Below are 25,764 nucleotides of genomic sequence, written 5' to 3' on the forward strand. Positions count from 1 at the left end.
TTCACATGCAAATGCTATTGAATGTCCGCCATTGTTTGTGCCCGTCTTCCTATGCTCTCGTCATCACCCGAAGATTCCCGACGATTCCCGAAGTATTTCGTTTCATTGAGAGGGCGCAGTAATATTGAAAATAAAATGAAACTAGGCGCATGAAATTAAAAATAATTGTTTATTATGCTTATTTTTAATAAAAATACATAAGTTAAACCCAAAATTCGCGGATTTCCACTATCCCTTTAAGGAAAGTGGGCCTCCCGCCATACTTGGACAAGGTGCTGTATAGTTTTTATAAGAATTTTTATTCATTTTGTTTCAGTAATTTTTTGATTGCATACCCTTTACTTTCATATGGCAAAAACAAATATATTGTACCTTATTTTTACATCTGATAAGTGAAATCAGTTGATTGTGACCTTATCACAAAAAGTCAGTGACTTGATACATCCTGCTTCGTAATAATGCATGAAATCGTCATGCATTATTTAATGTAATATTAATATATAATCTTAATCCTTATAAAGTTTCATCATGATTCTATATACAAGTATAGAGTTATATGTAATATAATATACAAATTAAACTTGTGTAGTCTTAAAAATATGATAAATGATATGACAACTCAGGCTACATGTACCACCTTTTTCTAAAAGATGATCACCAGTAAACACTTTTTTTTCCTTTTTCAATATATTTTATTCTATCTAGGTCCCAATGTGTGGATAATAGGGAGCAGCTACGTTAGACGTGGGGAAGAAAGAGCCAGACACACCATGGGAAGCAACCTGGGTCTCAATTGCCGTGTGTGGTGGTTTGGCAAGGGTGGTCTGACGTGGAGGAACCTTCTTCCCTTTTTCTATTAGTCCTTGAGAGGAAGAACAGTCCCGGATGTCCTGCTCATCCACTGTGGCGGCAACGACCTTGGCAACATCAAAGGTGTGGAGCTTGTCACAGCGATGAAGCAGGACCTGCTTTCCCTCAGTGACAACTTCTCAGAGATGAAGAAAATTCTATCTTCTATCAATGAGAGATGTCACTGGAGGAAAGCCAATCTGGGAAAGCTGAACAAGGCCAGAATGTGGGTGAACCGAGAGATGGGTAAATGTCTTAGTGGTTTGGGTAGAGTGTAAGGCATCCTTGCATTAAGTTTGACTGCCCTGGCATATTTCTAAGAGATGGAGTTCATTTCACCAATTTGGGAAATGATATGTTTTTAAGTAACCTTAAACAGTCCCTTGAGGCTACAATCTAAAGTGGTTCTGCATTTTGGATTCTAGCCTCAACAGGATATGTATATTTAACAAGAATAACTTTTAAATTTGACAGGGCAGTCCTCCTTGTAAGGATGTCTTCACTTACTCACACTATTTTTTTTAAATGTGTAATTTAATTAAATTGTTCACTCACATTCTGTGTTCTTCCTCTCTCTTAAACTTTAGTCCCCTTGTCTTTTTCTCTCTTTCCTTCACTCATCTTAGTCCCCTTGTTTTTTTCTCTCTTTCCCTCACTCATCTTAGTCCCCGTTTTGTTTCTCTCTTTCCCTCACTCATCTTCCCCAGCCTCACCAGCCTCACCCAGACGACGAGACGGCGTACAGAGAGGAGGTCGAAAACCTGACATCTTGGTGCCAGGATAACAACCTCCATCTCAACGTCAGCAAAACCAAGGAGCTGATTGTGGATTGCAGGAAGCAGCAAAGAGAGGGACACGCCCCCCATCGCCATCAATGGGACTACGGTAGAGAGAGTCAGCAGCTTCAGGTTCCTCAGTGTCCATCACGGACATAGCTGCATCACGGCCTGGTACGGCAGCTGCACCGCCCTCATTCGTAAGGCTTTCCAAAGGGTGGTGAAAACTGCACAGAACATCACCAGGGCGGAGCTGCCATCCATGGAGGACCTTTACTCCCAGCGGCTCAGGAAGAAAGCCCTCAGTTTATGTTTATGTTTATTTTAGAAATGTTTTGGCACATTTGTTCCAATTCTGCTAATGGTATATTTGCAGGATATTTAAGTCTCCCATGTACTTTTTAAATTAATAATAGTATGTTCATCTTGATGTTTAACTTGTAATATTGTAATCATCTTAGTTAGAAATGCTGTTTCCACCCCATCCTCTGCTGCTGAATGATTTTATATATTGTTACTTAAAGTGCTTGTCTTTGATATTATAATGATTACACCAGAAAGTCACTCTTTGTGAGATGTATTTGTTCACATTTTTCCCAGCCACAAGATGATGTTCAATCATTGGAGGCCTCAAAGCTGGGTGAAGGTATTGATGCACGGATCAATGCAATCCTTTACAACAGCATTCCACTATGGTTGGGGATGTCTGTAAAAAAAGGAGAAATAATCTTAAACCAAATAAGTGTCGCAATATAGGGAAACAAACTGACAAAAACATCAATTAGATCAGAATACATTTACATTGTTACAGCAGAAAAGAGCCAAAGACAGCCTAATGTTACTTAAAGTATGCATAAAAAAAGTATTAAAGATTCAAAACAAGAAATTATAATAAAAAAAATACACATTTCACAAAATACACATCCAGCAACAACGGTTTGGAGGATTTAGCAGCCTGGTATATTACACAGTTTTAGCGGCATATATATATTTATTAAGGCTGTCAGTCGATTAAAATATTTAATCGCGATTAATCGCATGATTGTCCATAGTTAATCGCAAATTAATCGCACATTTTTTTATCTGTTCTAAATGTACCTTAGAGGAATATTTTTCAAGTTTGTAATACTCTTATCAACATATGAGTGGACAAATATGCTTTATGCTAATGTTTATTATCATTTGAACAATGACAAATATTCTCATGAATATTAAACACAACAACCTCTGAACATTACAAATATTCGCCTCAATTCAACCTGGAACCTCTCATACAATAATACAATACAAATGGTGTGTGTGTGTGTGTGTGTGTGTGATGGATCGTTGGAGCTATGTGCAACACAAGGCATATGCTCGAACGGGAGCTGCCTGGACGCTGCAATCATGTTGCGCACTATCCGTGCTGAGTGTGCTGACTTTTCGTACAATGTCCCACTGTCTGGCTTCCTGCATAAAGTGAAGTGCTCGGCGCAGTTGTGGCGAAATGTCGCTCCTCTGTTTTTATTTAAACAGCTCCATATCCGTTAGCGCAGCTAGCTAGCACCAGATGCTAACAACAACAATGCACGTAAGGTCTCTCTCGCTCGCTCGGGCCACACATACACACACCCTCCCGGTCCTCCCAACAGCCAGTAGGTGCCTGCCGGTGAGCGTGGAAGTGTGGTCTGCTGCAAGCAGGCAGCAGGAACGGGGCTGTCAGCATCAGCTTGTAGATGGTATTTTAAACTCGATGCGCTCTGAAACTACGGGGCGGCCGAGGAAAAAAAAATACACATGCGTTAATCGCGTTAAAATAATTACTTGGCGTTAATTTTTTATTAACGCGTTAACTTGACAGCCCTAATATTTATATATATATATATATATACACATGGTTGGTATTTAACAACAAGGGGTGTTGTACTGTGATATTGGTATTTATGGGAACATTTTACACCTTTCCTTCAAGTATTATACGTTTTAGTTACTTGTGGGCTACTTAACATGAATAATCACAGTTACTATCCTTTTACTCCATCACATTTCAAAAAGAAATAGGATATTGTTATTTTAACTCCACCACAGTAATCCATCATCAGCTTTACTTTTTAGATACAGTTTTAACTCACAATTGATCATAACAGGCTTCAACATATACATTTGTATATATTACCAAGTGGTTTCATGTACACAAGTATCATGCTAAATGAAGCTCTGTTGCTTGGATATCACTAGATCCTGATGTCAGCGTAATATAAAAGTACATAACGATTGATGTGTAAGTTAGCATCATTTACTAGCTAGCCGCTAGCTGCCGCCTCGTTAATATATATCCAGTACCATGCTGTCATGAACGCGCTGTGCTGTTACGTGTACGCAAATTCACGTGCTTAATGTGAACGAGCCTTTTGGGCGGCGTGGTTAAAGTTGCGCATGCGCTATGAGCGCACATACGGGTACTTCTCAGGCATGCCGGGTAATCTGTGACGTTTCGCTCTCTCAAAAGTTGGGCCATTTTGTCATCATGCGCTAATGAGCAACTCTCATAGGAATGAATGAGGCCCCGCCTCCCACGCTGTATCCAGTTCTTATTATACATCCATGGTTGAGGCGCATCCCATAGTGAGACATCGAACGGAGTGTTATGAATGAGAACATTCTTTTTTAAATCGTCCTCCTCTGGTTGATGTTATCCTATGCCTGTCACTAATATTCTCCACTCACCTGGGAAAAAAGTCCTATATTGTTGAAGAGCAGACTTCCCTCAAAGCACAGGTGCTGCTAATTACTTAATGATTGCCTTCTGGCATTAGGCCAACATGCACGAGCAAATCCTTACATTACATTATTAACGCAATCACTCACACCTGCGATAAGGGAGTCAACATGGACATTTCTCAGTTTTATTTTTGATGTAAACTGCAGAAAGTGTGACCTAAAAGTGATCAAAATGTACATTAACTAAATTATAAAGCAATGGAAACACTTAAAATAGTAATTGAAGGGTACCCCGAGTTCCTAAAGATGTGTGCAACCCTAAAAGGTGACTTTAAACCATAGACTGTATATATAAACGCACCGTTGCAGAACAACAGGGATCCTGATAATGGGAGGAGTAAGTGACGACAGCAAAGCCTGTAAAACACGTTCCGTGAACGCAGCAATCCAGTCGGCTTTTCTCTGCGTAGCCTGGAGCAGCAGATCCCTGTTCTCTGAGCCCCCACAACATTCCCTCTCTCCGGTGCCAATTGTACTTGTTTTTATCTGAGGGCTGCGTCGGGAGAACCGGAGCTGCGGGGATGGATGCTGCTGCTGCTGCTGTGGAGAGGAGCGCCGCGGAGTGCGGGCTGGAGAGATGCAGTCACACGGCGTTCATAGAGGACAACACGCTGTATGTGTGGGGAGGCTACAAGGTGATAAACACAGGCTAGTTGTACCTGTGCAGGTAAATCTGCCTTTTTTTAAAGTATCCATGTGTCCAATGGTTACTTTAATGTTCTGGTTGTTGTGTAAAGTAGCATGCTGACATAATGACATTTTACCACTTTACCAAGAATAATTGAAAACTGTGATTGATCGTGACCTTTAGCCTCAGGTGTTCTTCAAACTGGTTTGAACAGGAGTTTTTAGGCAGATGTATTTTGTGGTTTTGCTTCACAATATGTTTCTTTTCTATCATTTGGCCATCCTTATTGATATGTCTATGGGGGAAAACAACACCTGACTTCAAATTGACAATACAGTTGAATTAACAACTTTTTTTATTTAATAGTGTTATTGTAACTACACATCATGACAGGAGGATTTATATCATGACTGCTGCATTCGCTTTGGATTACCTACATAAACTGGATACTGAGTGTACACTTGTTTACAGAAATCAGAAGTTGAGAGCTCTCAAAAGCAACTTTATAACCACATAGCAAAACGTGTTCCAACAAAGAAAGCATTTCTCCAGTGTGTATCTTGTTGCATCCTCATTGTTGCTATAAGAGTACAACATTTATCTACTAAACCGCACAAGTCATTTACTTGTTTTGATGCTTTTAACCACTCCCACATCTAAAATCTGCATTTTTGTGGCTTTATTCCTCAGATAAGAGTACAGGTACAAGATGTGTTCATACTTTGACTGTATCTCCTCCTCTTCCTCTCAGGTAGTTGGTGGAGAGGACATTGTGTTGCCCAGTGATGAGATATGGCTCTGTGATTTGTACAGTGGGACCTGGTAAGATGTAGTTTAATCAGCTGATATGAACACTGTGTCGCCTTGACATTTAAAGCTGTGGATTTCGGCCTCGACCATGTGAAATGTTGAAAACAAGATACAGGGACTGTGCAAAAGGGTGCAGTTAAAGGGAGAATTTGTTGAATAAATCCCAGATTAAAAAGCCAACTATAGTGCAAACCAAGCACAAGGGTTGAGGTCACATTTCATCTGTTTCTTACCAACTTTTTCCTTTTTTGTGTCCCAGGGAGACGAGGGATATCAACGGTGACAAACCACCAGATTTATCCGGATCCTGTGGCTCTTATCTGAACGGCACACTCTACATCTTTGCAGGATGCGACCCTGTTGGATACACAAACCAGGTGAGTTGCCTTGACTACCAACAAGCGTGTTGTTTGTAAAAGCAGCGGAAGCAGTTTGTGGCCCTTGTGTATTGTCCTTAAACTGCAGTCATTGAGCTGAGCACCTATTTTTAACCAGGTACAACAAATCTCATTGAGAGGTTAAGAGTGACCTTACCAAGAAGAACAACAAAAAAACAATACAAAAAAACGGTCACATACAATCAACTACTTTGTTTGCTTCTGACATGGTGATGTCACTATGTATCACTTGTGCTTTTATTAGTTAGCCCTCACATTTTTTAGCAGTTGACCAATCCCAAGAGCCGGCCAGCTGACCAATCAGAGCAGACTGCGCTCTGGTTTCAGACGGAGGGTGAAAAGAGGTGCAGCTCAGGCAGTATGAGAACAATTAAGAGCTTTTTGAACATTAAAGCATGGAGACATGTCCCAGTAGAGACACAAAAATGAACCAGAAAATGAGCATAATATGGCCCCTTTTTAAAAGTGTCTTTCACTTCACTTGATGACTTAAAATTCCTTCTGTACATTATTCCTTGAACAAGATGCTGCATATGCTTTACATTTAAGTTTATTTTTCCTGCCATCATGTGTCAAATAATTATGAAGTTGTCCTTCTTTTCAGTTTTGTATCAAAATCTTTTTTGGGGTACCTTTTGGTATTACTGAAATGTCCTCTTAAGTATACATACTTTCTTTTTTAGGGTACATCGTCTCTTTTTACAAGAGATCAGAGATTAACCGGATGAAGGGAATGTACTTCCAAAAAAACTTGCAAGTTTTGGATTCAAAGAAATGTAACAAAGGCAACAATTTGAACAAATAAACAGACTTATAAAAAGCTCTGAGCTCTGTTAGCTGTGCAACATTTTTGCTTTAACCCAGATCTTTTGTAAGGCATTGTCTGTTAGATCTAAACTTGGAACAATTAAAAAATTTATAGAATGTATTATAATAATAAGCTTTATTTGTATAGCACTGTGCATCAGGTGCAGCTCAAAGTGCTTTGACAAGGCTCACATCACGATATAAAACACAACCAGAGTTTTACATGCAGCAAAAAACAAAACAAAATAAAAAAAGATTATGTAGCAGTTCAACAATTTGAGACACGGCAGTAAACGGTATGATAATACAAAAATAAAACACAATGAAATGGTGATCCCTTTCGGTAAAATAAAGGAAATCAATAAATAAGATAAAAGACACTAATAATACAAATGAAATAATTAACAAATGCCTAAAACATCAACTTTTTAAAAGGGAATCTTGCTAATAAAATGGTCAAATAAATGTTAAAAGTCAAAACCTGATAAACAATATAAAAATAACCAAAGAATAAAAGACCATATAAAAAGTGGGGTGTCGCTAATTGGAAAAATGTGTCTTTAACAGTCGTTTAAAAATGTCCACTGAGTTGGCCTCTCAGATATTTCCTGGTAGCGTGTTCCACAGTTTGGGAGCGTAGTGGATAAAAGCGGCCTCACCCATTTTATTTTGGGGGACTTTAAAGATATTTAAAAAGCTAGCTGAGGAGCACCACAGGGCTCGTCCAGGGACATTACATTTTTAAAACTTGTTTTGAATGCCAGATATGAAGTTTGTCTTGTACATCATGCCAAGCCCAGGGTGTGTTCACAAGAAAAATGCAGTTTATCCATTTGTTATCGGATCTGATGGCTGTCTGACAGGCTTAGCATTACACAGAGGCAATCAAAAAGGCTTTTAAAATGATAACACAAAAAAAAACCTTGAGATGAATAGTAGACAGAATCAAGTGTTTTTACTGATGCACATCCTAAGCAGCAATGAAAGATATCTCAAACTATAAATCTCACTCCATGATAAAGATGGCAGCTTCTTGATTCCAATGAATTGTACTCTCCTGTTTGTAGATGTTCAGCGTTGATCTCACAGAGCAGAGCTGCACGTGGAAGAAAGTGACCGACACAAAGGGAACGACGCCCTCACCTCGAAACAAACACTCCTGCTGGGTTCATAGAGACAGGTCAGTGTGTGTGTGAAATAACACGGCAGCACACCAAGATTAGCTGTAAATGATATATATTTAGGAGGTTTTAAAATGAAAAAGTGGATTTCTATGTTTTTTCTACAAAATACTATCAGTTTTCGTACAACATGTGACGTGTTCCTTTTTTTTTCTTGGCTCAGATTAATCTACTTTGGTGGATATGGGTGTAAGACGATAGGACAGGTACAGAACACAACATCAGCAAGCTTTGTCGTGGATGAGATGTCCTGGGTAAATGATAACAACCATGCAGCTTACTGTATGCTTACTTTAGCATATTGCTTGTTTGGCACTCATCATATTCCAATCTTGTATTTTTCAGGCAACCATTGGAGACGTTTTATTCAGGTACTGGGGCTGGAACAATGAAGTCAGTGTTTATGAACCACATACGGCCATGTGGAGTACGCCAGAGACTCGGGTGAGTGCAACATGATTTCATGTAAGCCTGTAGTTAACAGAGAGGGCTGTAGTATTTATTTGTGTTTTTATCTGCGTTTTATTTGTTTGTCCAGGGTCCTGCCCCTGCGCCCAGAGGCTGCCATGCAAGTGCCCTTATAGGAAACAAAGGTTACATCTCTGGTGGCGTGGTGAGTTTGCTTTACCAACTTGTATACACTGTAGTTAAAGGGACAGTTCACCACAAATTGAAAATACTTATTTTTTCTTTTACTTATTAGGTTTATTTCCCTATTTAGATTGTTTTTGTGTGTTGGAGATATCAGCAGTAGTGATGTCTGCCTTCTCTTCATGATAATGGAACTTGATGGCACTCTGCAATAACATTTTGAAAATATATTTTTACTTTCCCAGAAATCAGGAACTATTTTCTTTCTACCGCACTACACCTGCCAAGCATATCCCTGTGCAGGAGGGAGCTGTCATCGCACTAGGCCAGCTAGCGTTACAGCTCAACCTAGGAGTTTGTAAGAAGTGTTTTACGTTTTGCGTTGTCCCAAGCCTCTTTTCAAATACAGTGCACTATTCCCTCTGCACGGTGATACGGTTGTTAGCTGCAGTTTATGAGGAGAAAAAATATAGTGACATCCTCGTCCTGGTGTCTGCACACTTTCTGACCATGTAAATAGGAAGTGTCCTTTTGACTGTACATACTAATATGGTTATGATGAGTAAACTCTGTCAAATTACAAACACGTTTGTGTTTGCAGGAAACGCTTGAGTTGGACATGTTCTGCTTAGACCTGGACACCTGGACCTGGACTCAATTGTAAAACGTCATCAATCTTTCACACGTACTGTAGTTATAACCTTTTATTATAGTGAACACTACTTTAAATTGATATACTGACCGCTTTTGCTCCCCCCCCCACCAGTGACTTCTCCCCATCCTGCTCACCTCTGGGCCGCTCCATGCTCACCATGACACCAACATCAGATCACACGCTCTTCATTTACGGCGGTCTCGGCATAGACGGAAACACTCTTAGTAAGTGTCGGCCACAGAATAAGTATCGATTTAAAAGGCTTCTGTGTTAATCTCTGTATGCTCCAAGTCTTCTCTGCCTCATAGACGATGATGGGTCAGCATTAAGACATGCAAAACAACTAATCTTAAAATGACCTAAATACAAAATTACTACAAAGGACAGAAAATAGAGCAGAAACATTGTTTTGCAGCTCTTTGTGGTCATTTTGTGTGTGGTTGTAGTTCTTTTGTGGTTGTTTGGCACTTTGAAGTAAATATTTCTTATTGGAAAGTTGTTCAGAGGTCCTGGCATTGAAACTATAAAAACTTTGTTTCTTCATTTTTTATTATGGTCTTAACTCATCGGTCTCTGGCCATTTTCACTAACCTCTCTGCTAGATGATGTCTGGCAGTTAAACACACAGAAGAAAGAATGGGAAAAAATGACGCACCAACACAAGGACAAGCCCAGGTAGTTCCTTCTGTCATGTCAGCTTTAAGTGTAGCATAGTGTTTTCAAAAAACGGTGTGATTTTTTTCTGTATTCACCCTCCTGTTCCCCAGAGTGTGTCACTCGGCGTGCCTGGGGAGGGACAGCGATGTTGTCGTGTTCGGAGGAAGCAGCAACATGTGCCTCCTCATGGACTCGGTATGTCTTGTGTTTCACTTTCAATAAAAAATGCATCTACCTTTTTGGGGTAGAAGTTAGCATATCTTAACGGAACGCTTCAAGTTCACAGATCCCCTCAGGAGTTTCATCAGTAATGAAATAACAGCATTTGCCTTTTTTAAAAGCCCTCTAATGTTCCAACCTATGTCATTTGTTAAGTACACCACATATAGCTCAGTGATTAAGAAGTGTTGCATAAAAAAGTTTAAGTTGCACAAATACTACGTGGTAATAATGTCACATGAAGCCAACTGAAAGAGAACCCTAAAGAAATGTGTGTTTTATTACTATTCAGAGGTACAGTAAAACAAGACTGCTAACGTGCATGATCAGCAGATACATGTTTACTTTAGTTTGATAGCGTGCTATCATTTGCATATTAGTGCAAAAATACAAAGGAACAAATGAGACTGATGGGAGTTTGTAGAGTATTGATTAAGTAAAATCTGACTTAAAGATGGCACTAGTAGAACAGTCAAGGGATCATGTAAATCCTCTGGGAACAACAATAGCCATACAAACATTTGTGCATATCTATTTTATAGTTGTACACATATTCTTTGTTTGTGCCAAACTGGTGGGCCTACTGCCATCACCACCAGAATCAGAAGCGGGTTTATTGCCAGGTAGGTTCACACGTACGAGGAATTTGACTTGATGTCATGGTGCATACATAAAATATAAAATGCATCCATGAGAACAACCTTCTGGATCCGCACCAGTCTGGTTTCAAGGCAGGTCACTCCACAGAAACTGCTCTCATTGCTGTCACGGAGGAACTGCACACTGCCAAAACTGCATCCCTCTCCTCTGTCATCATCCTATTGGACCTGTCTGCTGCATTCGACACGGTGAATCATCAGATCCTCCTTCGCACTCACCAAAAACTTGGAGTTTCAGGCTCTGCACTTTCCCTCCTCACCTCATATCTGAAAGACCGTACCTACAGGGTGACTTGGAGAGGGTCTGAGTCCGACCCTTGTCAATTAACTACAGGGGTCCCTCAGGGCTCTGTTCTTGGTCCCCTCCTCTTCTCCCTGTACACAAACTCGCTCGGATCAGTCATTAGCCCGCATGGTTTTTCTTACCACTGCTACGCTGACGACACCCAATTTAATTATGTCCTTTCCCCGCTCAGAGACCCAGGTCGTCGCACGCATCTCTGCTTGTCTAGCTGACATCTCTCAGTGGATGTCTGCTCATCACCTCAAGCTCAACCTTGACAAGACTGAGCTGCTCTTCCTTCCCGGGAAAAGATTGTCCCACTCTTGACCTAACAATTAACATCGGCACCTCAGTTGTTTCCCCGACTCAGACTGCAAGGAATCTGGGTGTGATCCTAGATAACAAACTGTCCTTCACTGCAAACATTGCTGCTACAACCCGTTGCTGCAGATACACGCTTTACAACATCAGGAAGATGCGTCCCCAGCTGACACAGAAAGCGACGCAGGTTCTGGTCCAGGCTCTCGTCATCTCACGCCTAGACTACTGCAACTCCCTCCTGGCTGGTCTACCTGCATGTGCCATCCGACCTCTGCAGCTCATCCAGAATGCAGCGGCTCGTCTGGTCTTCAACCTTCCTACATTTTCCCACACCACTCCGCTCCTCCGCTCCCTTCACTAGCTTCCGGTAACTGCTAGAATCCACTTCAAGACACTGGTACTTGCTTACCATGCTGCGAATGGATCTGGCCCTTCGTACATCCAGGACATGGTTAAACCGTACACCCCAGCGCGTGCACTACGCTCTGCATCAGCCAAACGACTCGTTGCGCCCTCGCTGCGAGGGGGACCCAAGTTCCCATCGGCAAAAACAAGTGGGTTTGCTATCCTGGCTCCAAGATGGTGGAATGAGCTCCCCATTGACATCAGGACAGCAGATAGCTTGCACATCTTCCGGCGCAGACTGAAAACTCATCTCTTTCGACTCCACTTCGAGCGATAGAACTATAACAAAGCACTTAGTATACTAATAAAGGACTGGCTTATCTAAAGCCAGTTGAGTAGCACTTGAAATGTTTGGCTCTATGAAACCTGATGTACTTCTATGATTCTGTTTTCTTCAAGGTTGTGTCTTCCTGGTCGAATGTACTTATTGTAAGTCGCTTTGGATAAAAGCGTCAGCTAAATGCAATGTAATGTAATAAAACAATTTTTTTTAAAAAAGTACACAGATAGCGAACTATATTAAGAACTCTGTAATAAAATACCAGACACCAATAACTAGTTTCATTCATATTCTGCTGCTTTTTTCCACTATTTCTCTGAAGAGGCTTTAAATATTTTAAAATAGAAAGAATAATTCCAGTAATTAATCTGTCATCATCCTCATGTGCTGTTGTTGTTGTGTCAAACCTCTGTATATGTCAGGTGGCTGTTCTGAGGGCTCCATCACAAAACCAGTGCAGAGACGTGTTCATGTTTCAGACCCAGCCGTGCTCCCTCTTCAGGTTTGTGCAACCTTCCACGTAAAATGTCTGAGTTAATATTTCGTATCATTGCTCACTGTCTGATGTGTTGGTGGTTAGTCACATGCCCCTCTTGTTCCCACCACTCGTTATGTACATTGGCAGCATGTGTTTGCACGTCGTCCCGTTCACACATGATTAAGCAGTTTTAACAAAGTCCACAGAGACCCTTTAAACACTCACAGCTATTTATAGAGTATAAATGCATTTTACATGTCCTGTGTGCAGGACACGGTGTTATGCTAATGAGCATTGTTATTATGTATGGTTAGTCTGTGCCATGTTTATTGTGAAGGATTAAAATGAATCAATCGAGATAAGTTGGTGAAGTTGAATTGTATTCATTCAACCTTCAAAGCATTTGAGGATTATGAAAGTTCTCATTCTGACCAGCCAGTGACGTATGTGATTTTTGGATCATATAAAAAAAAACGTCTAACTGATATTTTATTTTTGATAAATCTACCGATCATTTTAGATTAATGGTTTGGTCCAAGAAATGTCACAAAGTGTTTTTTTTGTTCTGAATCCTCATGGTTTATTGCCCTATTGTAAATCCAAAATGATGTATTTTTTTTTTTGTCAGTCCAAAACTAATATAGATACAGATATTCCGTTGTTATGACATAAAACTTCCTCTCGTTGCAGTTCTGCTGCAATTTTTTAGGTAAAAATGTTAAACCTGTAAGGCAATAACTTTTGTACTTTCAGGTTTTGTGGATGATGAGCTATAGCAAAATGCTCTCTTTACCGAACCAGAACGGTGTTTTTAGAAAGAAAACACATGGGTAGAGGTTTATACAAGATATCTTATGTTGAGCTAGAACCTAACAAGATAAACTTCAGCTACCTAGATCCACCTCTAAAACTAAAACACAGTGATGTCCTCCACCAAGGACTTTTACAAGTGTACAGTGATGCCTGTATCAATCAAGTGATTCACATCTGCTCAAATGTTATGGCTTCTCCCTTGGGCCATGCTGCTACCAAGTTTCATGAATATCGGGAAGGTTTTTCTGTTTCGCTTGCAAACCAACAAGAAACTAATTTAACCGATGTTATGTGCGTCTTTCTGGCAACAGCATCCTTTTTATTAAATTGTGATTCATTTTTGCTACTGTGACCCCAATGTTGGTTGGTTGTTGGCTCCCTCTGTTGGTGTGATTGTATGATAGAATACACTATTGTCATTGCATACAGGGGTACAAGTTGGCCACTTTGGTAAACTTGGCCCATTTGAATTGCAGAACTTTTACATTTTTAAATGAACGTCACATTTAGACCTTGCCAAATGAGTTCATGTGCCTATATTGTGGTATCGGGTGTCTGTGGTGACTTTCCCACACTAGCGCCTGTATTCCTGCAGGTGAGCTTGCAGCATCTCCCCCTGCACCCATAAAGAAGCAAATGTTAAAAGTAAAACACATCAGTTCTTGCCGGAGCAGAGCTACAGTTATTTGTTATCTAACGAGACAAAAGTCTTTTCAGAATCTAAACGGTCTGTTTGTCTTTCCTCTGTAGATTGTGTGAGGACCTAATAGCAGAAAACTCTGAGGTTTTTGAGGAGCAGCTGACCTGGCTGCCATCAAAGCTACAGAACAAAATTGACAAGCGAGTCGCCTTTTTCTCCTCTACGAAACCCGTTCAAACAGCTTGAAGACGTCGTTTAAAAAAAAATTGAACTGTCAATTACTAAAACAGAAATGTTCTTCTTTGTGTGTTGGGAATATTTGTGTTTAATGATTTAACCAAAAAAAGTGCTATTGTTTTTAACTTAAGACGCATCGTTTGTTTTTTTGCCTTATTTTTAAACAACCAGTTAAGATTTGGTATCATTTTACTCTATTACAGTGTTTAATAATGTTCAATCTGTTTTTGAATAAAGGACTTTATATATTATTGTGGTTTTCACTGTCAGTGGTTAAGAGTAAAAAGAAAGTAATCTACTTTAGGACTTCACCTTAGTATTTGAACTTATGTAAAATTGTGAATGAAGTACTCTAATCCTAACAATGTTCCCACACTGAGTACTTCCACAGTCCCACCAAACAATGTAGTAGACCTACGATGTGTGCAGTATAACAAAATAATGCCGCAAAACTATTCTTTATTCTTTAAAAAAGGATTGCAAATTATGTATTTAACTTTCAATACAAATCGGCCTAAATGATGACGATATTCTTTCTCTAAATGTGTTTTAGAAGATAATGGAATGAGTTATTCAAATGCAGAACATTTCATGACTTGACACTTTGAATGCATTTAAACTTTAAAGCTGAAGGACACATACATAAAAAGGTAAATGTTTCCTAAGAAGAAAATGCTTTTTTTTTTGTTTTATCGTTAGCTTTATTTACCAATGTTTCTTTTCATTTGTGAATATTTTCCCCCTTACTCTTCCGTGAGTTTCAGTTACAGATACATCAAACTTTACTATCACCGTTTTCCCTAAAGGGAAATGTCATTCCAACTAATCAAATTTTTTGAGAACCCATCGGACACTACCATCACTTTTTAACCTCCAATTGAAAAAAGGAGAGTTGAGATTGATTCTTTTTTTTCATTTCTACGAGTTGATTTTGAGTTTAGGCCTGATAGTTGATGGTCACAGCAGAAACAAGGGGCATCTCATGCTGAAGGGGTGTCTGGTAGCTTTACACGGGTCGGACGTAGTTAGCAGGAAGCATGCCGCGCTGCCCCGTGCGCTGGTTGCACCCGAACATCCACCCTTCGTCTATCTGCTCCACGTTTAAGATCAGATCGCCTTCCTGCAGAGAAACTTCATCTGCATCTGCTGCTGTGTAGCTGTACACAGCCTGGTAACGTTTCTGTGGAGAGGGATCAAACACAGCTGCACTGACATATGACATAAAGACTCCAAACAGGGTGATTTGCAATGAATCGTCCTAAACACACACTTGTATACTGTAATACAAAAATTATCAACACAACTACACTGGCAGGTTGCTGACACTCAAAGTTGTGGGTCTCTTTATATCTGTTTTGCATCTCTTTCTAGTTGTTTTGAGTCTAGAGCTATTTTGAATGTCTTTGTTGTGGGTTTCTTTGCAGCTTTTTTGCATCTCCTCGTAGTTTTCAGTGTCTCTGAAGTATTTTTTCAGTTTCTTTGTGGTTATTTTGACTAAATGGTTTTTCATGTCTCTTAAGTGACATTTTGTAGATCAAGGCTAGCAATAGTTACTTGTAATGACCACCGTGCACAAAGCCAGTTCCATCAAAATAATTGTATCCAGTTTGGTGTGGAAGAAGAGAGCCCTGACCTCAACCATATCCAACACTTTAAATATGAACAGGAATACAGTCTGTGAGCCAAAACTGATCCCCAGACATCAGTGTTGGATCTCTGATGCTCCCACAGCACATTAAGATCCATTGATTTGCAATTGTATGTTCAACAGTTACATAATAAATGTCAGGTGTCCATTATACTTTTGGCTTTTGAGTGTATGTTTATGTATTAGCCTTACCCCTCCACTAGGTGGTGCTACCGCAGCAGGACACGTTTGTCCGACTGGCGGCTGACTGAATCTCTCAGGGTTGCTGGGTTGTTCCTCATAGTCTACACACACAAAGTGAATACAAAAATATATGATTATATTTGGTGATTTGAATAAGTGTGTCAGAAGGTGTAAGGATGTTTCCTACCTTGTCTATTCTCAGGAGGAGGTGCGTCACTTCGAATCCTGCTCTTCTCAAAGTCTTCATGGTACTTTATCTGCACACACAGGAAGCAACACACATGTTAAAGCCACATCAATCTGACTGCTGACCCAACGTCGCTGTGAGAGGGAGCTCACCATGTTAGGAGGTGCTGAGAGAGGAAGAGGGGTTTATCTCTGCTGCAGAGGCAACCGTTTTGAGAAACCTTTAAGCCTGTGTGTTTTATGTTTTTAGATTTGGTGCATTTTATATTCTCATTTTAAAGCACTTAAAAAACAAAACAAGAAATGTGAAACTCAAAAACCTATGTTACATATCTCCAGCCTTACATATCTACTTTTGAACATTCATATACAAATTAAGTTAGCTTATTAACAACTACCTATATGCAGAGTGATTGATTAGAGAAGAATGTTGTCAAGAACTATTGGCTAATTTTAATTTTCTGAGCTTCTACTAACATTTTCTATTTGCTGCTTAATGCGGGCTTTGTCTTCTTATGGAATTATAGCAGAAGAAACTTTGGATATGTGAGATCACCATTTTAAATTACACAAAAGTGAGTATTCAAAGATGAAAATAAATAGAAAGGGTTGTGACTCCATTATAATGTTCCACATCTCACTGAAGAGAAACTCTAGTGTTGAGACGCTTAATGCAACTTCCAGTGAGTCCACCAGGGGACAGAGAGATAGGGATAATCCCACATCCTCTATGAAATTAATCAAATGCAGTTCCAGCTTTTAGAGGCTGGAAGAGGACACTTACTGTGTGTCCTCAATAGACCTCAGGAAGAGAAACAGACATAGATCTGATGGGAAAAGACTGGAGGAGAGTGAGAGACTTGAAAAAAGAGGGGGGACGATTAAAAGAAAGAACAGGAGATAAAAGGACATAATGACGGAAAACTAAAAAAGGAAAGACAGAAAGGAGGAGGAAAGGTAAGAATGAGAGAAGGAATGAACAGAGGAAGGAAGGAAGGAAAGAAAATGGAAATTAGGAAGAAAAGAGGGAGTTTGGGAGGAAACAGAGGAAAAAGAGTGAGGAAAGAAGGAAGCTCCCAGTGGAAAAATAAGTTACTCGATTTTGTCTTTTTCACATGCAGCTTATCTCCCTTCATTCCTTTCTGCAACCACAACTCTCATGAGACAAAAAAGAGAAAGTGTGTGTGTTGGTTTAAGTGTGGTATGCATGAGTGTGTGTATATGTGTGTATATGTGTGTGTGTGTGTGTGTGTGTGTGCGTGAGCGTGTGTTCACAGCTGAGAGACTTTGACCATATAGGGCAGCTGCTCCTCAGTGGCCGAGGAGAAATGCCTGAAATGTGTCTCTGCAGGATCCCTCACTGCTGCCTGCTGCAGTTTGTTATTCTCTGCCAGTGTATCAAAGTGGTTTTAAGTACCAGTCCACAAATCTCCTATCTACTATCTTGTTATTGGACCAGGATGTTTTCCTGTTGTGTCTTATGGGAAATTGCTCAACTTGTTTCTTGCATCTGACCATCCTTGTTTTTTTTGTCTCTTAAGGTATAAAACCCTACCTATAAATAGATTAGTTTCTTCATTAAATTATTATAATGATATATCTTTGAGTGAAAAGGAATAACCATCAAAAGTAGATTACCCAAATTACAAAAACAAAAATGAAATTAAGTTTGCCTTTTCTATACACAATGTCCTAGTTACTTCAGATAATCAACATAATTGTTTCCCACAGATTTCCCTATTCTCTACCAAAGAAAAGGTTCCAGACCTCTGAATCATCAAACATCTGCAATTTCCCCAGTTTGCCTCTTAAATTGGCTTATTTCTTCAGTGCTCATGCAAATGTTAAGTTTCCCTATAGCAACCACTACCTCAGCTTCAAAGTGGACTTGAAATGACGTCCTTGGGCTGGATACGTCATTCTCCAGTGGTTATTTAGGCCATCTCTCAAACAGGAAACTGTATAGTCATAATGTCAAACAAAATGGCTGCCCAACAGTACTTTCTTACGTTACTGATCTGATCTTGCGTCTTCTTCAGTCTCTGCATCTCCGGAGTGTCGACCACCACGCTGAAACCTTTCCCCTTGTTCTTTTCAAAGTCCTCCTTGTAAAGAGCCTGAAATGTACAGTAAAATCAATCTTATTTTAGAAGAGGAATAATCCTATTTGCTTTCTTGCTGGGAGTTAGAGGTGAAGATTTATACTTCTCTTGTCCTTATTGGAAATATGAAGCTACAACCAGAAGCTTGTTAGCTTAGCTTAGCATAAAGACTCTAAATAGCCAGGCACTGTCCACAGGTAATAACATCTGCCTATCAGCACTTCTTAAACTCGCTCACAAACACATTAGATCTTGTTTGTTTAATCCGTAGTCTTCCGAAGTCACGGCCAATAAATAGTCTTGACACATAATCCCCAGTAACTTAATTAATTACATAAACCCCATATTTTACCTTTGGTCAGAGCCAGGCTATCTGTTTTCACCCTGTTTCTAAGCTAAGCTACCAGTCTGCTGGGAATTGGCTTCATATTTAACCAACCAACACGAGAGTGGTATCAATCTTCTCGTCTCACACTTGGCAAGACAGCGAAAGTCACAAACTACTTATTTGGAGTGAAATGTTTCATTATATCTGTTATATTTTCAATTCATGCATATTTTTGTCCACATGGAGTTTTGAGCTGCATTCATGGTGTATTGGTACAAGTTGAAAGACATCTCGCTGTTTCTTCAATGCTCATACAATTATATTGGTGGAACTGTATGTAACACTCACTGACTTTTTGCCTATGACCCCTTAATTTGTGTTAAAGTGTACTGAACTTGAAGCCTACTTCTCACAGGGTGCATGTTAGTGTGTGCAGGTCTTACATGCGGATTAGAAACAACTGCACTTGTTGCTGATATTTATTTTGTCAGCAATGATAAATGCAATATAACCTGAATGCAGCATTGGATAAAAAATGTATTAAACAATCACTAAAAAGGGACATTTATTTGAAGTTCATGCAGACAAACATAGTTAGTGGTTGAAAGGACGTTACATCTAAAACTACGACGGACTTATTGCGAAGATTTAGTGTTATTATATTATTTGATGCTCTTCAGTTCTTGAGGCGAACCGGACGTACGTGACTGATCTGGTCTTGAGTCTTCTTCACTCTCTGCATCTCCGGAGTGTCGGCTACCACGCTGAAACCTTTGCCCTTGTTCTTTTCAAAGTCCTCCTTATAGAGCGCCTGCAAATTTGTTATGCATCAGTCTTTGAAATGATTCCCCTGAGGTTCGCTTCTCAGCCCAAAGAGGGTTGCTTTTGAAAATAACAGAAAATGGATTAGATATCCTGTGGTAGCACGCATAATTATGCTACATGTGATTCACAAATAAACATAAAACACACACTTAGGGCTATTTGTAACATTTCGTTGTACGTTAGGCGGCCGGGGAAACACTTGCAACTTAAAACAAATCCAAAATGTTTACTTTAAAGTAATCTGAGACCAAAAACACATACACACATAGTTGGTGAGGTCATGTTCTTGCTATGAGGAATATGCTGTCTTAGAAAGAGAGCTTAACTGCCGAGAACTTTTAGGGTTATAAACAATGAGCTGGGTTGGATGAGAATGAGGCGAGAGGAGCAGAAAGTGAGGAGAGAGAGAGAGAGAGAGAGAGGAGAGAGAGAGAGAGAGAGAGGAGAGATAGATGAGAGAGAGAGAGAGAGAGAGAGAGAGAGACGATAGAGGCATAAGATATAAAGAGAGAGAGAGAGAGAGAGAGAGAGAAGGAAACCGCTGTTGGTGTGAATGTGATCACAATGTTATCCTAAGCATCCTGTTGCATAATAATAATATATGTTACATGATAGTTTAAAATGTTTTTTTACCAAACATGGAGCTAATCTGTGTGGTAACATCAGGTGCTTGTTTCAGACACTTGTTATATTCTGAAAAATCATTTGGTTCCTTAAATACTTTAAATTCACATAAGTAAAGAGCCTAAAGTAGCTGTAGTTTTCCCTGCAAAGAGGGGTTTGTGGCTCCCATCAAACGTTTGTGCTAATGTTTAACATGTGTGGTTTGTTTTCTTGGTTCACGTTGACACGAAAACAAGGACATTGGGATGGATTTTTAAGAGAAAGTGCGATGCAGAGAAACAATACAATCTATTGGCTGGGTACTTTGATGGATTGGTTTAACCCTCGCCTTGCAGGTCATAGCAGTCCATTAAGTCTCTCAGCAAGATGCTAGAGTAGATTAACCTAGTTTAAACAAATGAGTGAGATCTCTAGAAGTATCTTTAGAAGTAAAAAAATAGGGGCACCAATACTACGCCATGTGGCACATATGGGACTACTGTGGAAATGTCAACAGATACAAAGGGCTGTACTTATTAAGCAATCAGATTTTAGTTTAACAAAGCAAAACCAGAAGGGCATTCAAAGAGTGAAGATGTTTGAGTGTTTTGGTTCCTCCTCGGCCCGTGCGTCATCCTTCCACCAAGTTTCGTCTAAATCGGTCGGTTATTTTCAGAAATCCTGCTGACAGGCAAAGCAACAAACCATTCTGAAAACATAACCTCCTTGTAAATATTCCACATTGATAGTACGAACTGATAAATTCAATTCATGGAAAACGCTTGCAGGGGAAGAAAAGTTTTGAATTTAAACTGTGAAGTAACAACACAATCCCTAAAGTAAGATCCAAACTGTAAAGGAATCTCTTTAATTTTGTGTGACTTGCAGGGCTTAATGCTGGCTTGGACAGTGTGATCAGATTAAAGATTAAGTGCGATGAAGGCCAAGTTGAGCCAAGGCCACAAGAGAGACCAAAAGGAAAAAGAGATGGAAGTGATTTTTTAAATATGCTACAGTCGATGTTTCTGATCACTTAAATGTCTCCTATTATGCAAAATCCACTTTTTCATGTCTTTCATACATCAACATGTGTCCCCTCTGTGTAAAGAGATTCTGAAAGTTTCAGATACAAATATTCGCTCACTTTTTGTTCTGATCCATTTATATAAAAACCTGTCTGAAAATGAGCTGATCAGATTTTGGCCACTTTATGATGTCACAACGATTTTTTGGCTTGTGTAACCATTAGCCAATCACCAACCAAGGTAACCCCCCCCCCCCACCTTATCACCCGAATCTCCTCCTAGAGCACCATTGTGTTCTTTTTAACCAAATATCTCTCAGAGGGGCGTGGGGAGGGGCTCCTTATTTTTCATCTAAAGTAACAGACAGACAATCAGCACTTTGGAAACAGGGCTGAAACAGAGGGGATCATGGGATGCTGCAATGCATGATCTGTTTGGTATTTCGAGCCAACCACTTAAGAGACATGTTTTGTATATATCTGAGACCTATAATATATCGATGAAAAACAGTATAATAGGGGACCTTAAGAAAAAACAATATACAAAGCTCAGATTTTTGTTCAGGTTAAATCCCAGACTTTTACATTGAAATCAAGCATTTCAGTCAAAGGGCTCATTTGATTCAATTAAAGGAATCCATTTGTGCTGAGAGGTGCGTCCTCGTCTCCTGCTGTGAGACGGACAGAGAGCTGATTGGAGGAGACGGATAGAGAGGGAAAGACATTCCGAGTCAGGATGACTGCAACTAGATTAGGAAGGGTATTTTAGAAAGAACGCAGAGACAGACATTGATCCACGGGTGTCTCACCTGGCTGTTGAGCATGCTCTGTTGCTTGAGACGCAGATTCTCTGGAGTGTCGGCCACAATGGTGAAGGAGGTTTTGGGGTAATGCCTGAAATAACGAAAGAGTAAAACATTTTAGAATTTATATTCAGAACTAAACAACCAAAATGAATCCAAAAAAGACAACTGTAATGCAATCTTTCCTGAAAAATATAATTTGTAAGTGCCCCGATACAGAATTTCAGATTAGAAACTTTAATGATTAGAATTTTTAATGAGCACACAGCCAGGCTGGTGGAATTCGTGTTCAGTGCAGATTATTACAGCTTGTTCCATAATGAGATGTTCTGGGTTTTCTGAACTGTTTTAAGCAGGATAATCAGTGTGGTGTTAACACTCACATACTGCAGTAAGGTTTCTTCTCAAAGCCTTTGTAGGTCGTCATGCTCAGGGCCATCTTGCAGACCTCGCAGCTGAAACAACCTTTGTGCCAATACTTGATGGAGAAAAAGAGAGCGAAGAGTCAGAGACAAAGTGTAAAATATTTAAAAGTCTTGCTGATTGTTCAAATGCAAGCACTTTAAGTCAGGAAAAAAGAAAGAAAAAAGGAGGACATTAATGTAACGTTCACTGACAGAGTGGGAACATTCCTTTACTGCTCTACATGAGAGCACAGCTGATTCTCTTCTTTGCTAAACAAGTGCAAATAATAAGAGATGTTACTGTGAGAAAAGACAAGATAAGAATGGTTATTGTTTTTAGATGATATTCAAATAATAAGTTTAATTCTTTTAATTAGGGTTCAATGAGTAACATTAGATAAGATTTAAGACTTGTGTTCTATCTGTGCTCTCTTCAAAGCAACCAGACTCAATTCACAAAAAGGTTAATTTGACTTCGAAGAACATGGGCGTGTCTGGTCTCCCATTGCCTGAATTGGTTAGTCAGTGTTATTATACCAAAAACACCTGTGTCCTGTGGTCTAAAACCAATGTTTCAGTCAATGGAGTCTGGTTGCTTAAGAGAGCATAGATAACGCTTTCACTTCCCTGTCAGATTGGGCTGAAAATATTCTAAATATAGGGTCCACTTAAACTGATAATAATAATAATAATAATTTGGGTGCTTAAATACATTTTGCCACTGCCCTGTCTATACATTGCCTAACTGCAGGTTCTTCTGTCTGTTGTCTAAATTGGAGGGTTGCTGGATTAATACCTCATACAATTGCACTTTGAATATTCAAACTATCTTTTAGCAACTATAGGCCCTGTCAATTTCCAGATTAAGGTATGGATGAGAGTTCTCCAACTCCATTAGTAACCTGTTCACATGATGTACTTAATGCCAATAATACAATAACATCTTTTGTTGAGATGTAAGAACTGCTTTAATGCAAGTTACATTCAATGAAGGCACATACATCATTGTGTCTTTAAATCAATTAAATCAACCCAGACTGTTACATTGATCTGAGTTTCTTTATCTAGTGAGGTTATCATATAAGCTAACAGCCACAATGACACACACACACACACACACACACACACACACACACACACACACACACACACACACAGCACACACACACACACACACACACACACACACACACACACACACACACACACACACACACACCACACCACACACACACACACACACACACACACACACACACACACACACACACACACACACACACACACCACCACACACACACACACAAACACACACCACACACACACACCACACACACACACACACACACCACACACACACACTATCTTGTTTTCTCTTTCTTTAAATAGCCTTTAGAAGTTTTTGGCCAATGTTGGTCAAGCGGATGTGGTTTTCCGCCTCTCGCTCCATTTTGTGTGTCTTTGTCATAAAAAAAAATGTATATTGAGTATTAGTGTTTATCTATATGTCATTGTGCATGTGTTGTCAGCCACATAAACAGACAATCATAAAGTGGTAACTTATAAAAGAGGATACTATGGCATTAAGTGCAACATATTTTAGTTTAAATGACATGTGTTGTATTATATCTGCTAGCTCTTCAATGCTAAAACAATAGTACACTTGCCTAAGTCATATTTTAAGTAGTTTAATGTACTTGAGTATCAATTTTCTGCTACTGTTTTCATTATTTTTCAGAGGCAAATATAGAGTCTTACCTCACTACATTTACTGACAGCTTTATCTAATAGTCAATCTGACATGTTCAGATGAATAGTACATGTTATCTACAAATAAATGATTATGTATTGTTAAAGATAAAGATAAAACTGATTCACTGGGAAATTCCTTGTTAAAAAAGCCCATATTTAACAGCGTCAACATTAACGTGATATCTAAATGCAATAACCAGAATCAATCACTCAAAGTTCAATATTTGAGTAGATTCGTTCTTCCATCACTGCCTGCCTGCTACATAACTTATAGTAAACTTATTATCAGACAATATTGCAGATTTATAATCTCGACGTATATTAGTGAATTTGTAATATAAAAGGGATATCTGGTAAGTGAATTTGATTTAGATTTGTATCACCTTACCTTATCAAGGCAATTAATTTTTTCTGTTGGGTAAACTGGTTTATTGCATCTTCCACAGGGCGGATTCATGATGGCGCAGGGATTCTTAACACCAAAAAACAAACAAAAATACTAATTGAAAAAGTAAGTAATAAAATAAGTGTTCAGAAGTAAAGTACAGGCTATGATGAGCAACCGGGACACGAACCGTCCTCTTCTTCGCATGCAGGCATTTCAATTAATATACCGATGCGACCTCAAGGCGAGGAGGAGTCAAACGTGAAGCACTGAGACTGCATGGTGCCTTCACTTACCATCGGATAAAAGAAGTTTCACTTGTTGTGGAAGAAGTACCAACACAACGCATAGGAGACAATCCACTAGATTAAAATACTTTTCGTTTTGATATTTTAAGTATCTGATTATGCTCACATACATCTACTGTTTCACTGCGAGACTTTGACATGTAATGGATTATATTTACTGATTACATGTTAGTACCCTCCACTCTTCATTATTGATTTGAATGTTTATATCACAGTTAAAAGTTGTGGATAACGGGTTTTTGCATAGTACCTGAAGGCAGCTTCAAATGCAATAAGGAGAATCCGAAAAAACCTTAAAAGGAGCAAACGATAGTACCCAAACAGAGAAAAGTATTACAACTACATTACAGTAAGAACGACTGCTATGAATACGTACATATCGGGACCTTATGTTTTCAATCTTAAAACAGAAACTCATTACAAACTGTGAATGAAATAAAACACAAGAGAGGCCTTAGTGACTTGGGTAAGCATGTTTTGGCGTCCTCTGCTGGAGAATGTGAGACACTACAACCACTATATTGTTTACACTGTGAACTTACATTTTAGATCACGTTATGACTAAAAACCATAGAGGTTATCTTTCTACATGGCTCTTTAAGTGTGGTGATATACAAAGAACCATCATACACCTTCAACCTAACGTGTAATCTTGAATCTTTAAATATTCTGTTTTTTCCATACAATTATCATCGGGGGTATAGCTCAGTGGTAGAGCATTTGACTGCAGATCAAGAGGTCCCCGGTTCAAATCCGGGTGCCCCCT

At 39.4% G+C, this 25,764-nt stretch overlaps 2 protein-coding genes and 1 non-coding gene across 5 annotated transcripts; 2 read left to right on the forward strand and 1 right to left on the reverse strand.

The window, feature by feature from the left end:
* The first annotated feature begins 4,730 nt into the window (after window positions 1–4,730).
* LOC117547412 (kelch domain-containing protein 1-like) lies at window positions 4,731–14,698 on the forward strand. 2 transcript variants are annotated; one of them, XM_034218161.1, is made up of 13 exons: window positions 4,731–5,052; window positions 5,765–5,835; window positions 6,083–6,200; window positions 8,096–8,208; window positions 8,373–8,463; window positions 8,555–8,653; window positions 8,748–8,822; window positions 9,402–9,460; window positions 9,567–9,679; window positions 10,058–10,130; window positions 10,223–10,307; window positions 12,702–12,781; window positions 14,321–14,698. In XM_034218161.1, exons 1-13 carry the CDS (start codon window positions 4,963–4,965, stop codon window positions 14,454–14,456), a joined length of 1,203 nt encoding a protein of 400 aa, XP_034074052.1. In that variant the 5' UTR covers window positions 4,731–4,962; the 3' UTR covers window positions 14,457–14,698. The 2 variants fall into 2 exon arrangements, with proteins under 2 accessions (XP_034074052.1, XP_034074051.1); XM_034218160.1 differs by having other exon boundaries at window positions 4,731–5,020.
* A 191-nt stretch (window positions 14,699–14,889) lies between these two features.
* On the reverse strand, window positions 14,890–24,924 carry LOC117547413 (LIM and SH3 domain protein 1-like). Of its 2 annotated transcripts, XM_034218162.1 has the most exons (8): window positions 24,694–24,924; window positions 22,533–22,627; window positions 22,156–22,240; window positions 19,598–19,705; window positions 18,474–18,581; window positions 16,466–16,535; window positions 16,288–16,379; window positions 14,890–15,627 (listed from the first exon to the last, which is right to left on the reverse strand). In XM_034218162.1, the coding sequence occupies exons 1-8, from the start codon at window positions 24,760–24,762 to the stop codon at window positions 15,454–15,456; spliced, it is 801 nt and encodes a 266-aa protein (XP_034074053.1). In that variant the 5' UTR covers window positions 24,763–24,924; the 3' UTR covers window positions 14,890–15,453. The 2 variants fall into 2 exon arrangements, with proteins under 2 accessions (XP_034074053.1, XP_034074054.1); XM_034218163.1 differs by lacking the exon at window positions 19,598–19,705.
* A 768-nt stretch (window positions 24,925–25,692) lies between these two features.
* Window positions 25,693–25,764, forward strand: trnac-gca. The gene has a single exon. It is a non-coding gene; the product is annotated as a tRNA-Cys (tRNA).

The sequence above is a fragment of the Gymnodraco acuticeps genome, unplaced genomic scaffold (assembly GCF_902827175.1).
Source record: "Gymnodraco acuticeps unplaced genomic scaffold, fGymAcu1.1, whole genome shotgun sequence".
Classification (NCBI taxonomy): domain Eukaryota; kingdom Metazoa; phylum Chordata; class Actinopteri; order Perciformes; family Bathydraconidae; genus Gymnodraco; species Gymnodraco acuticeps.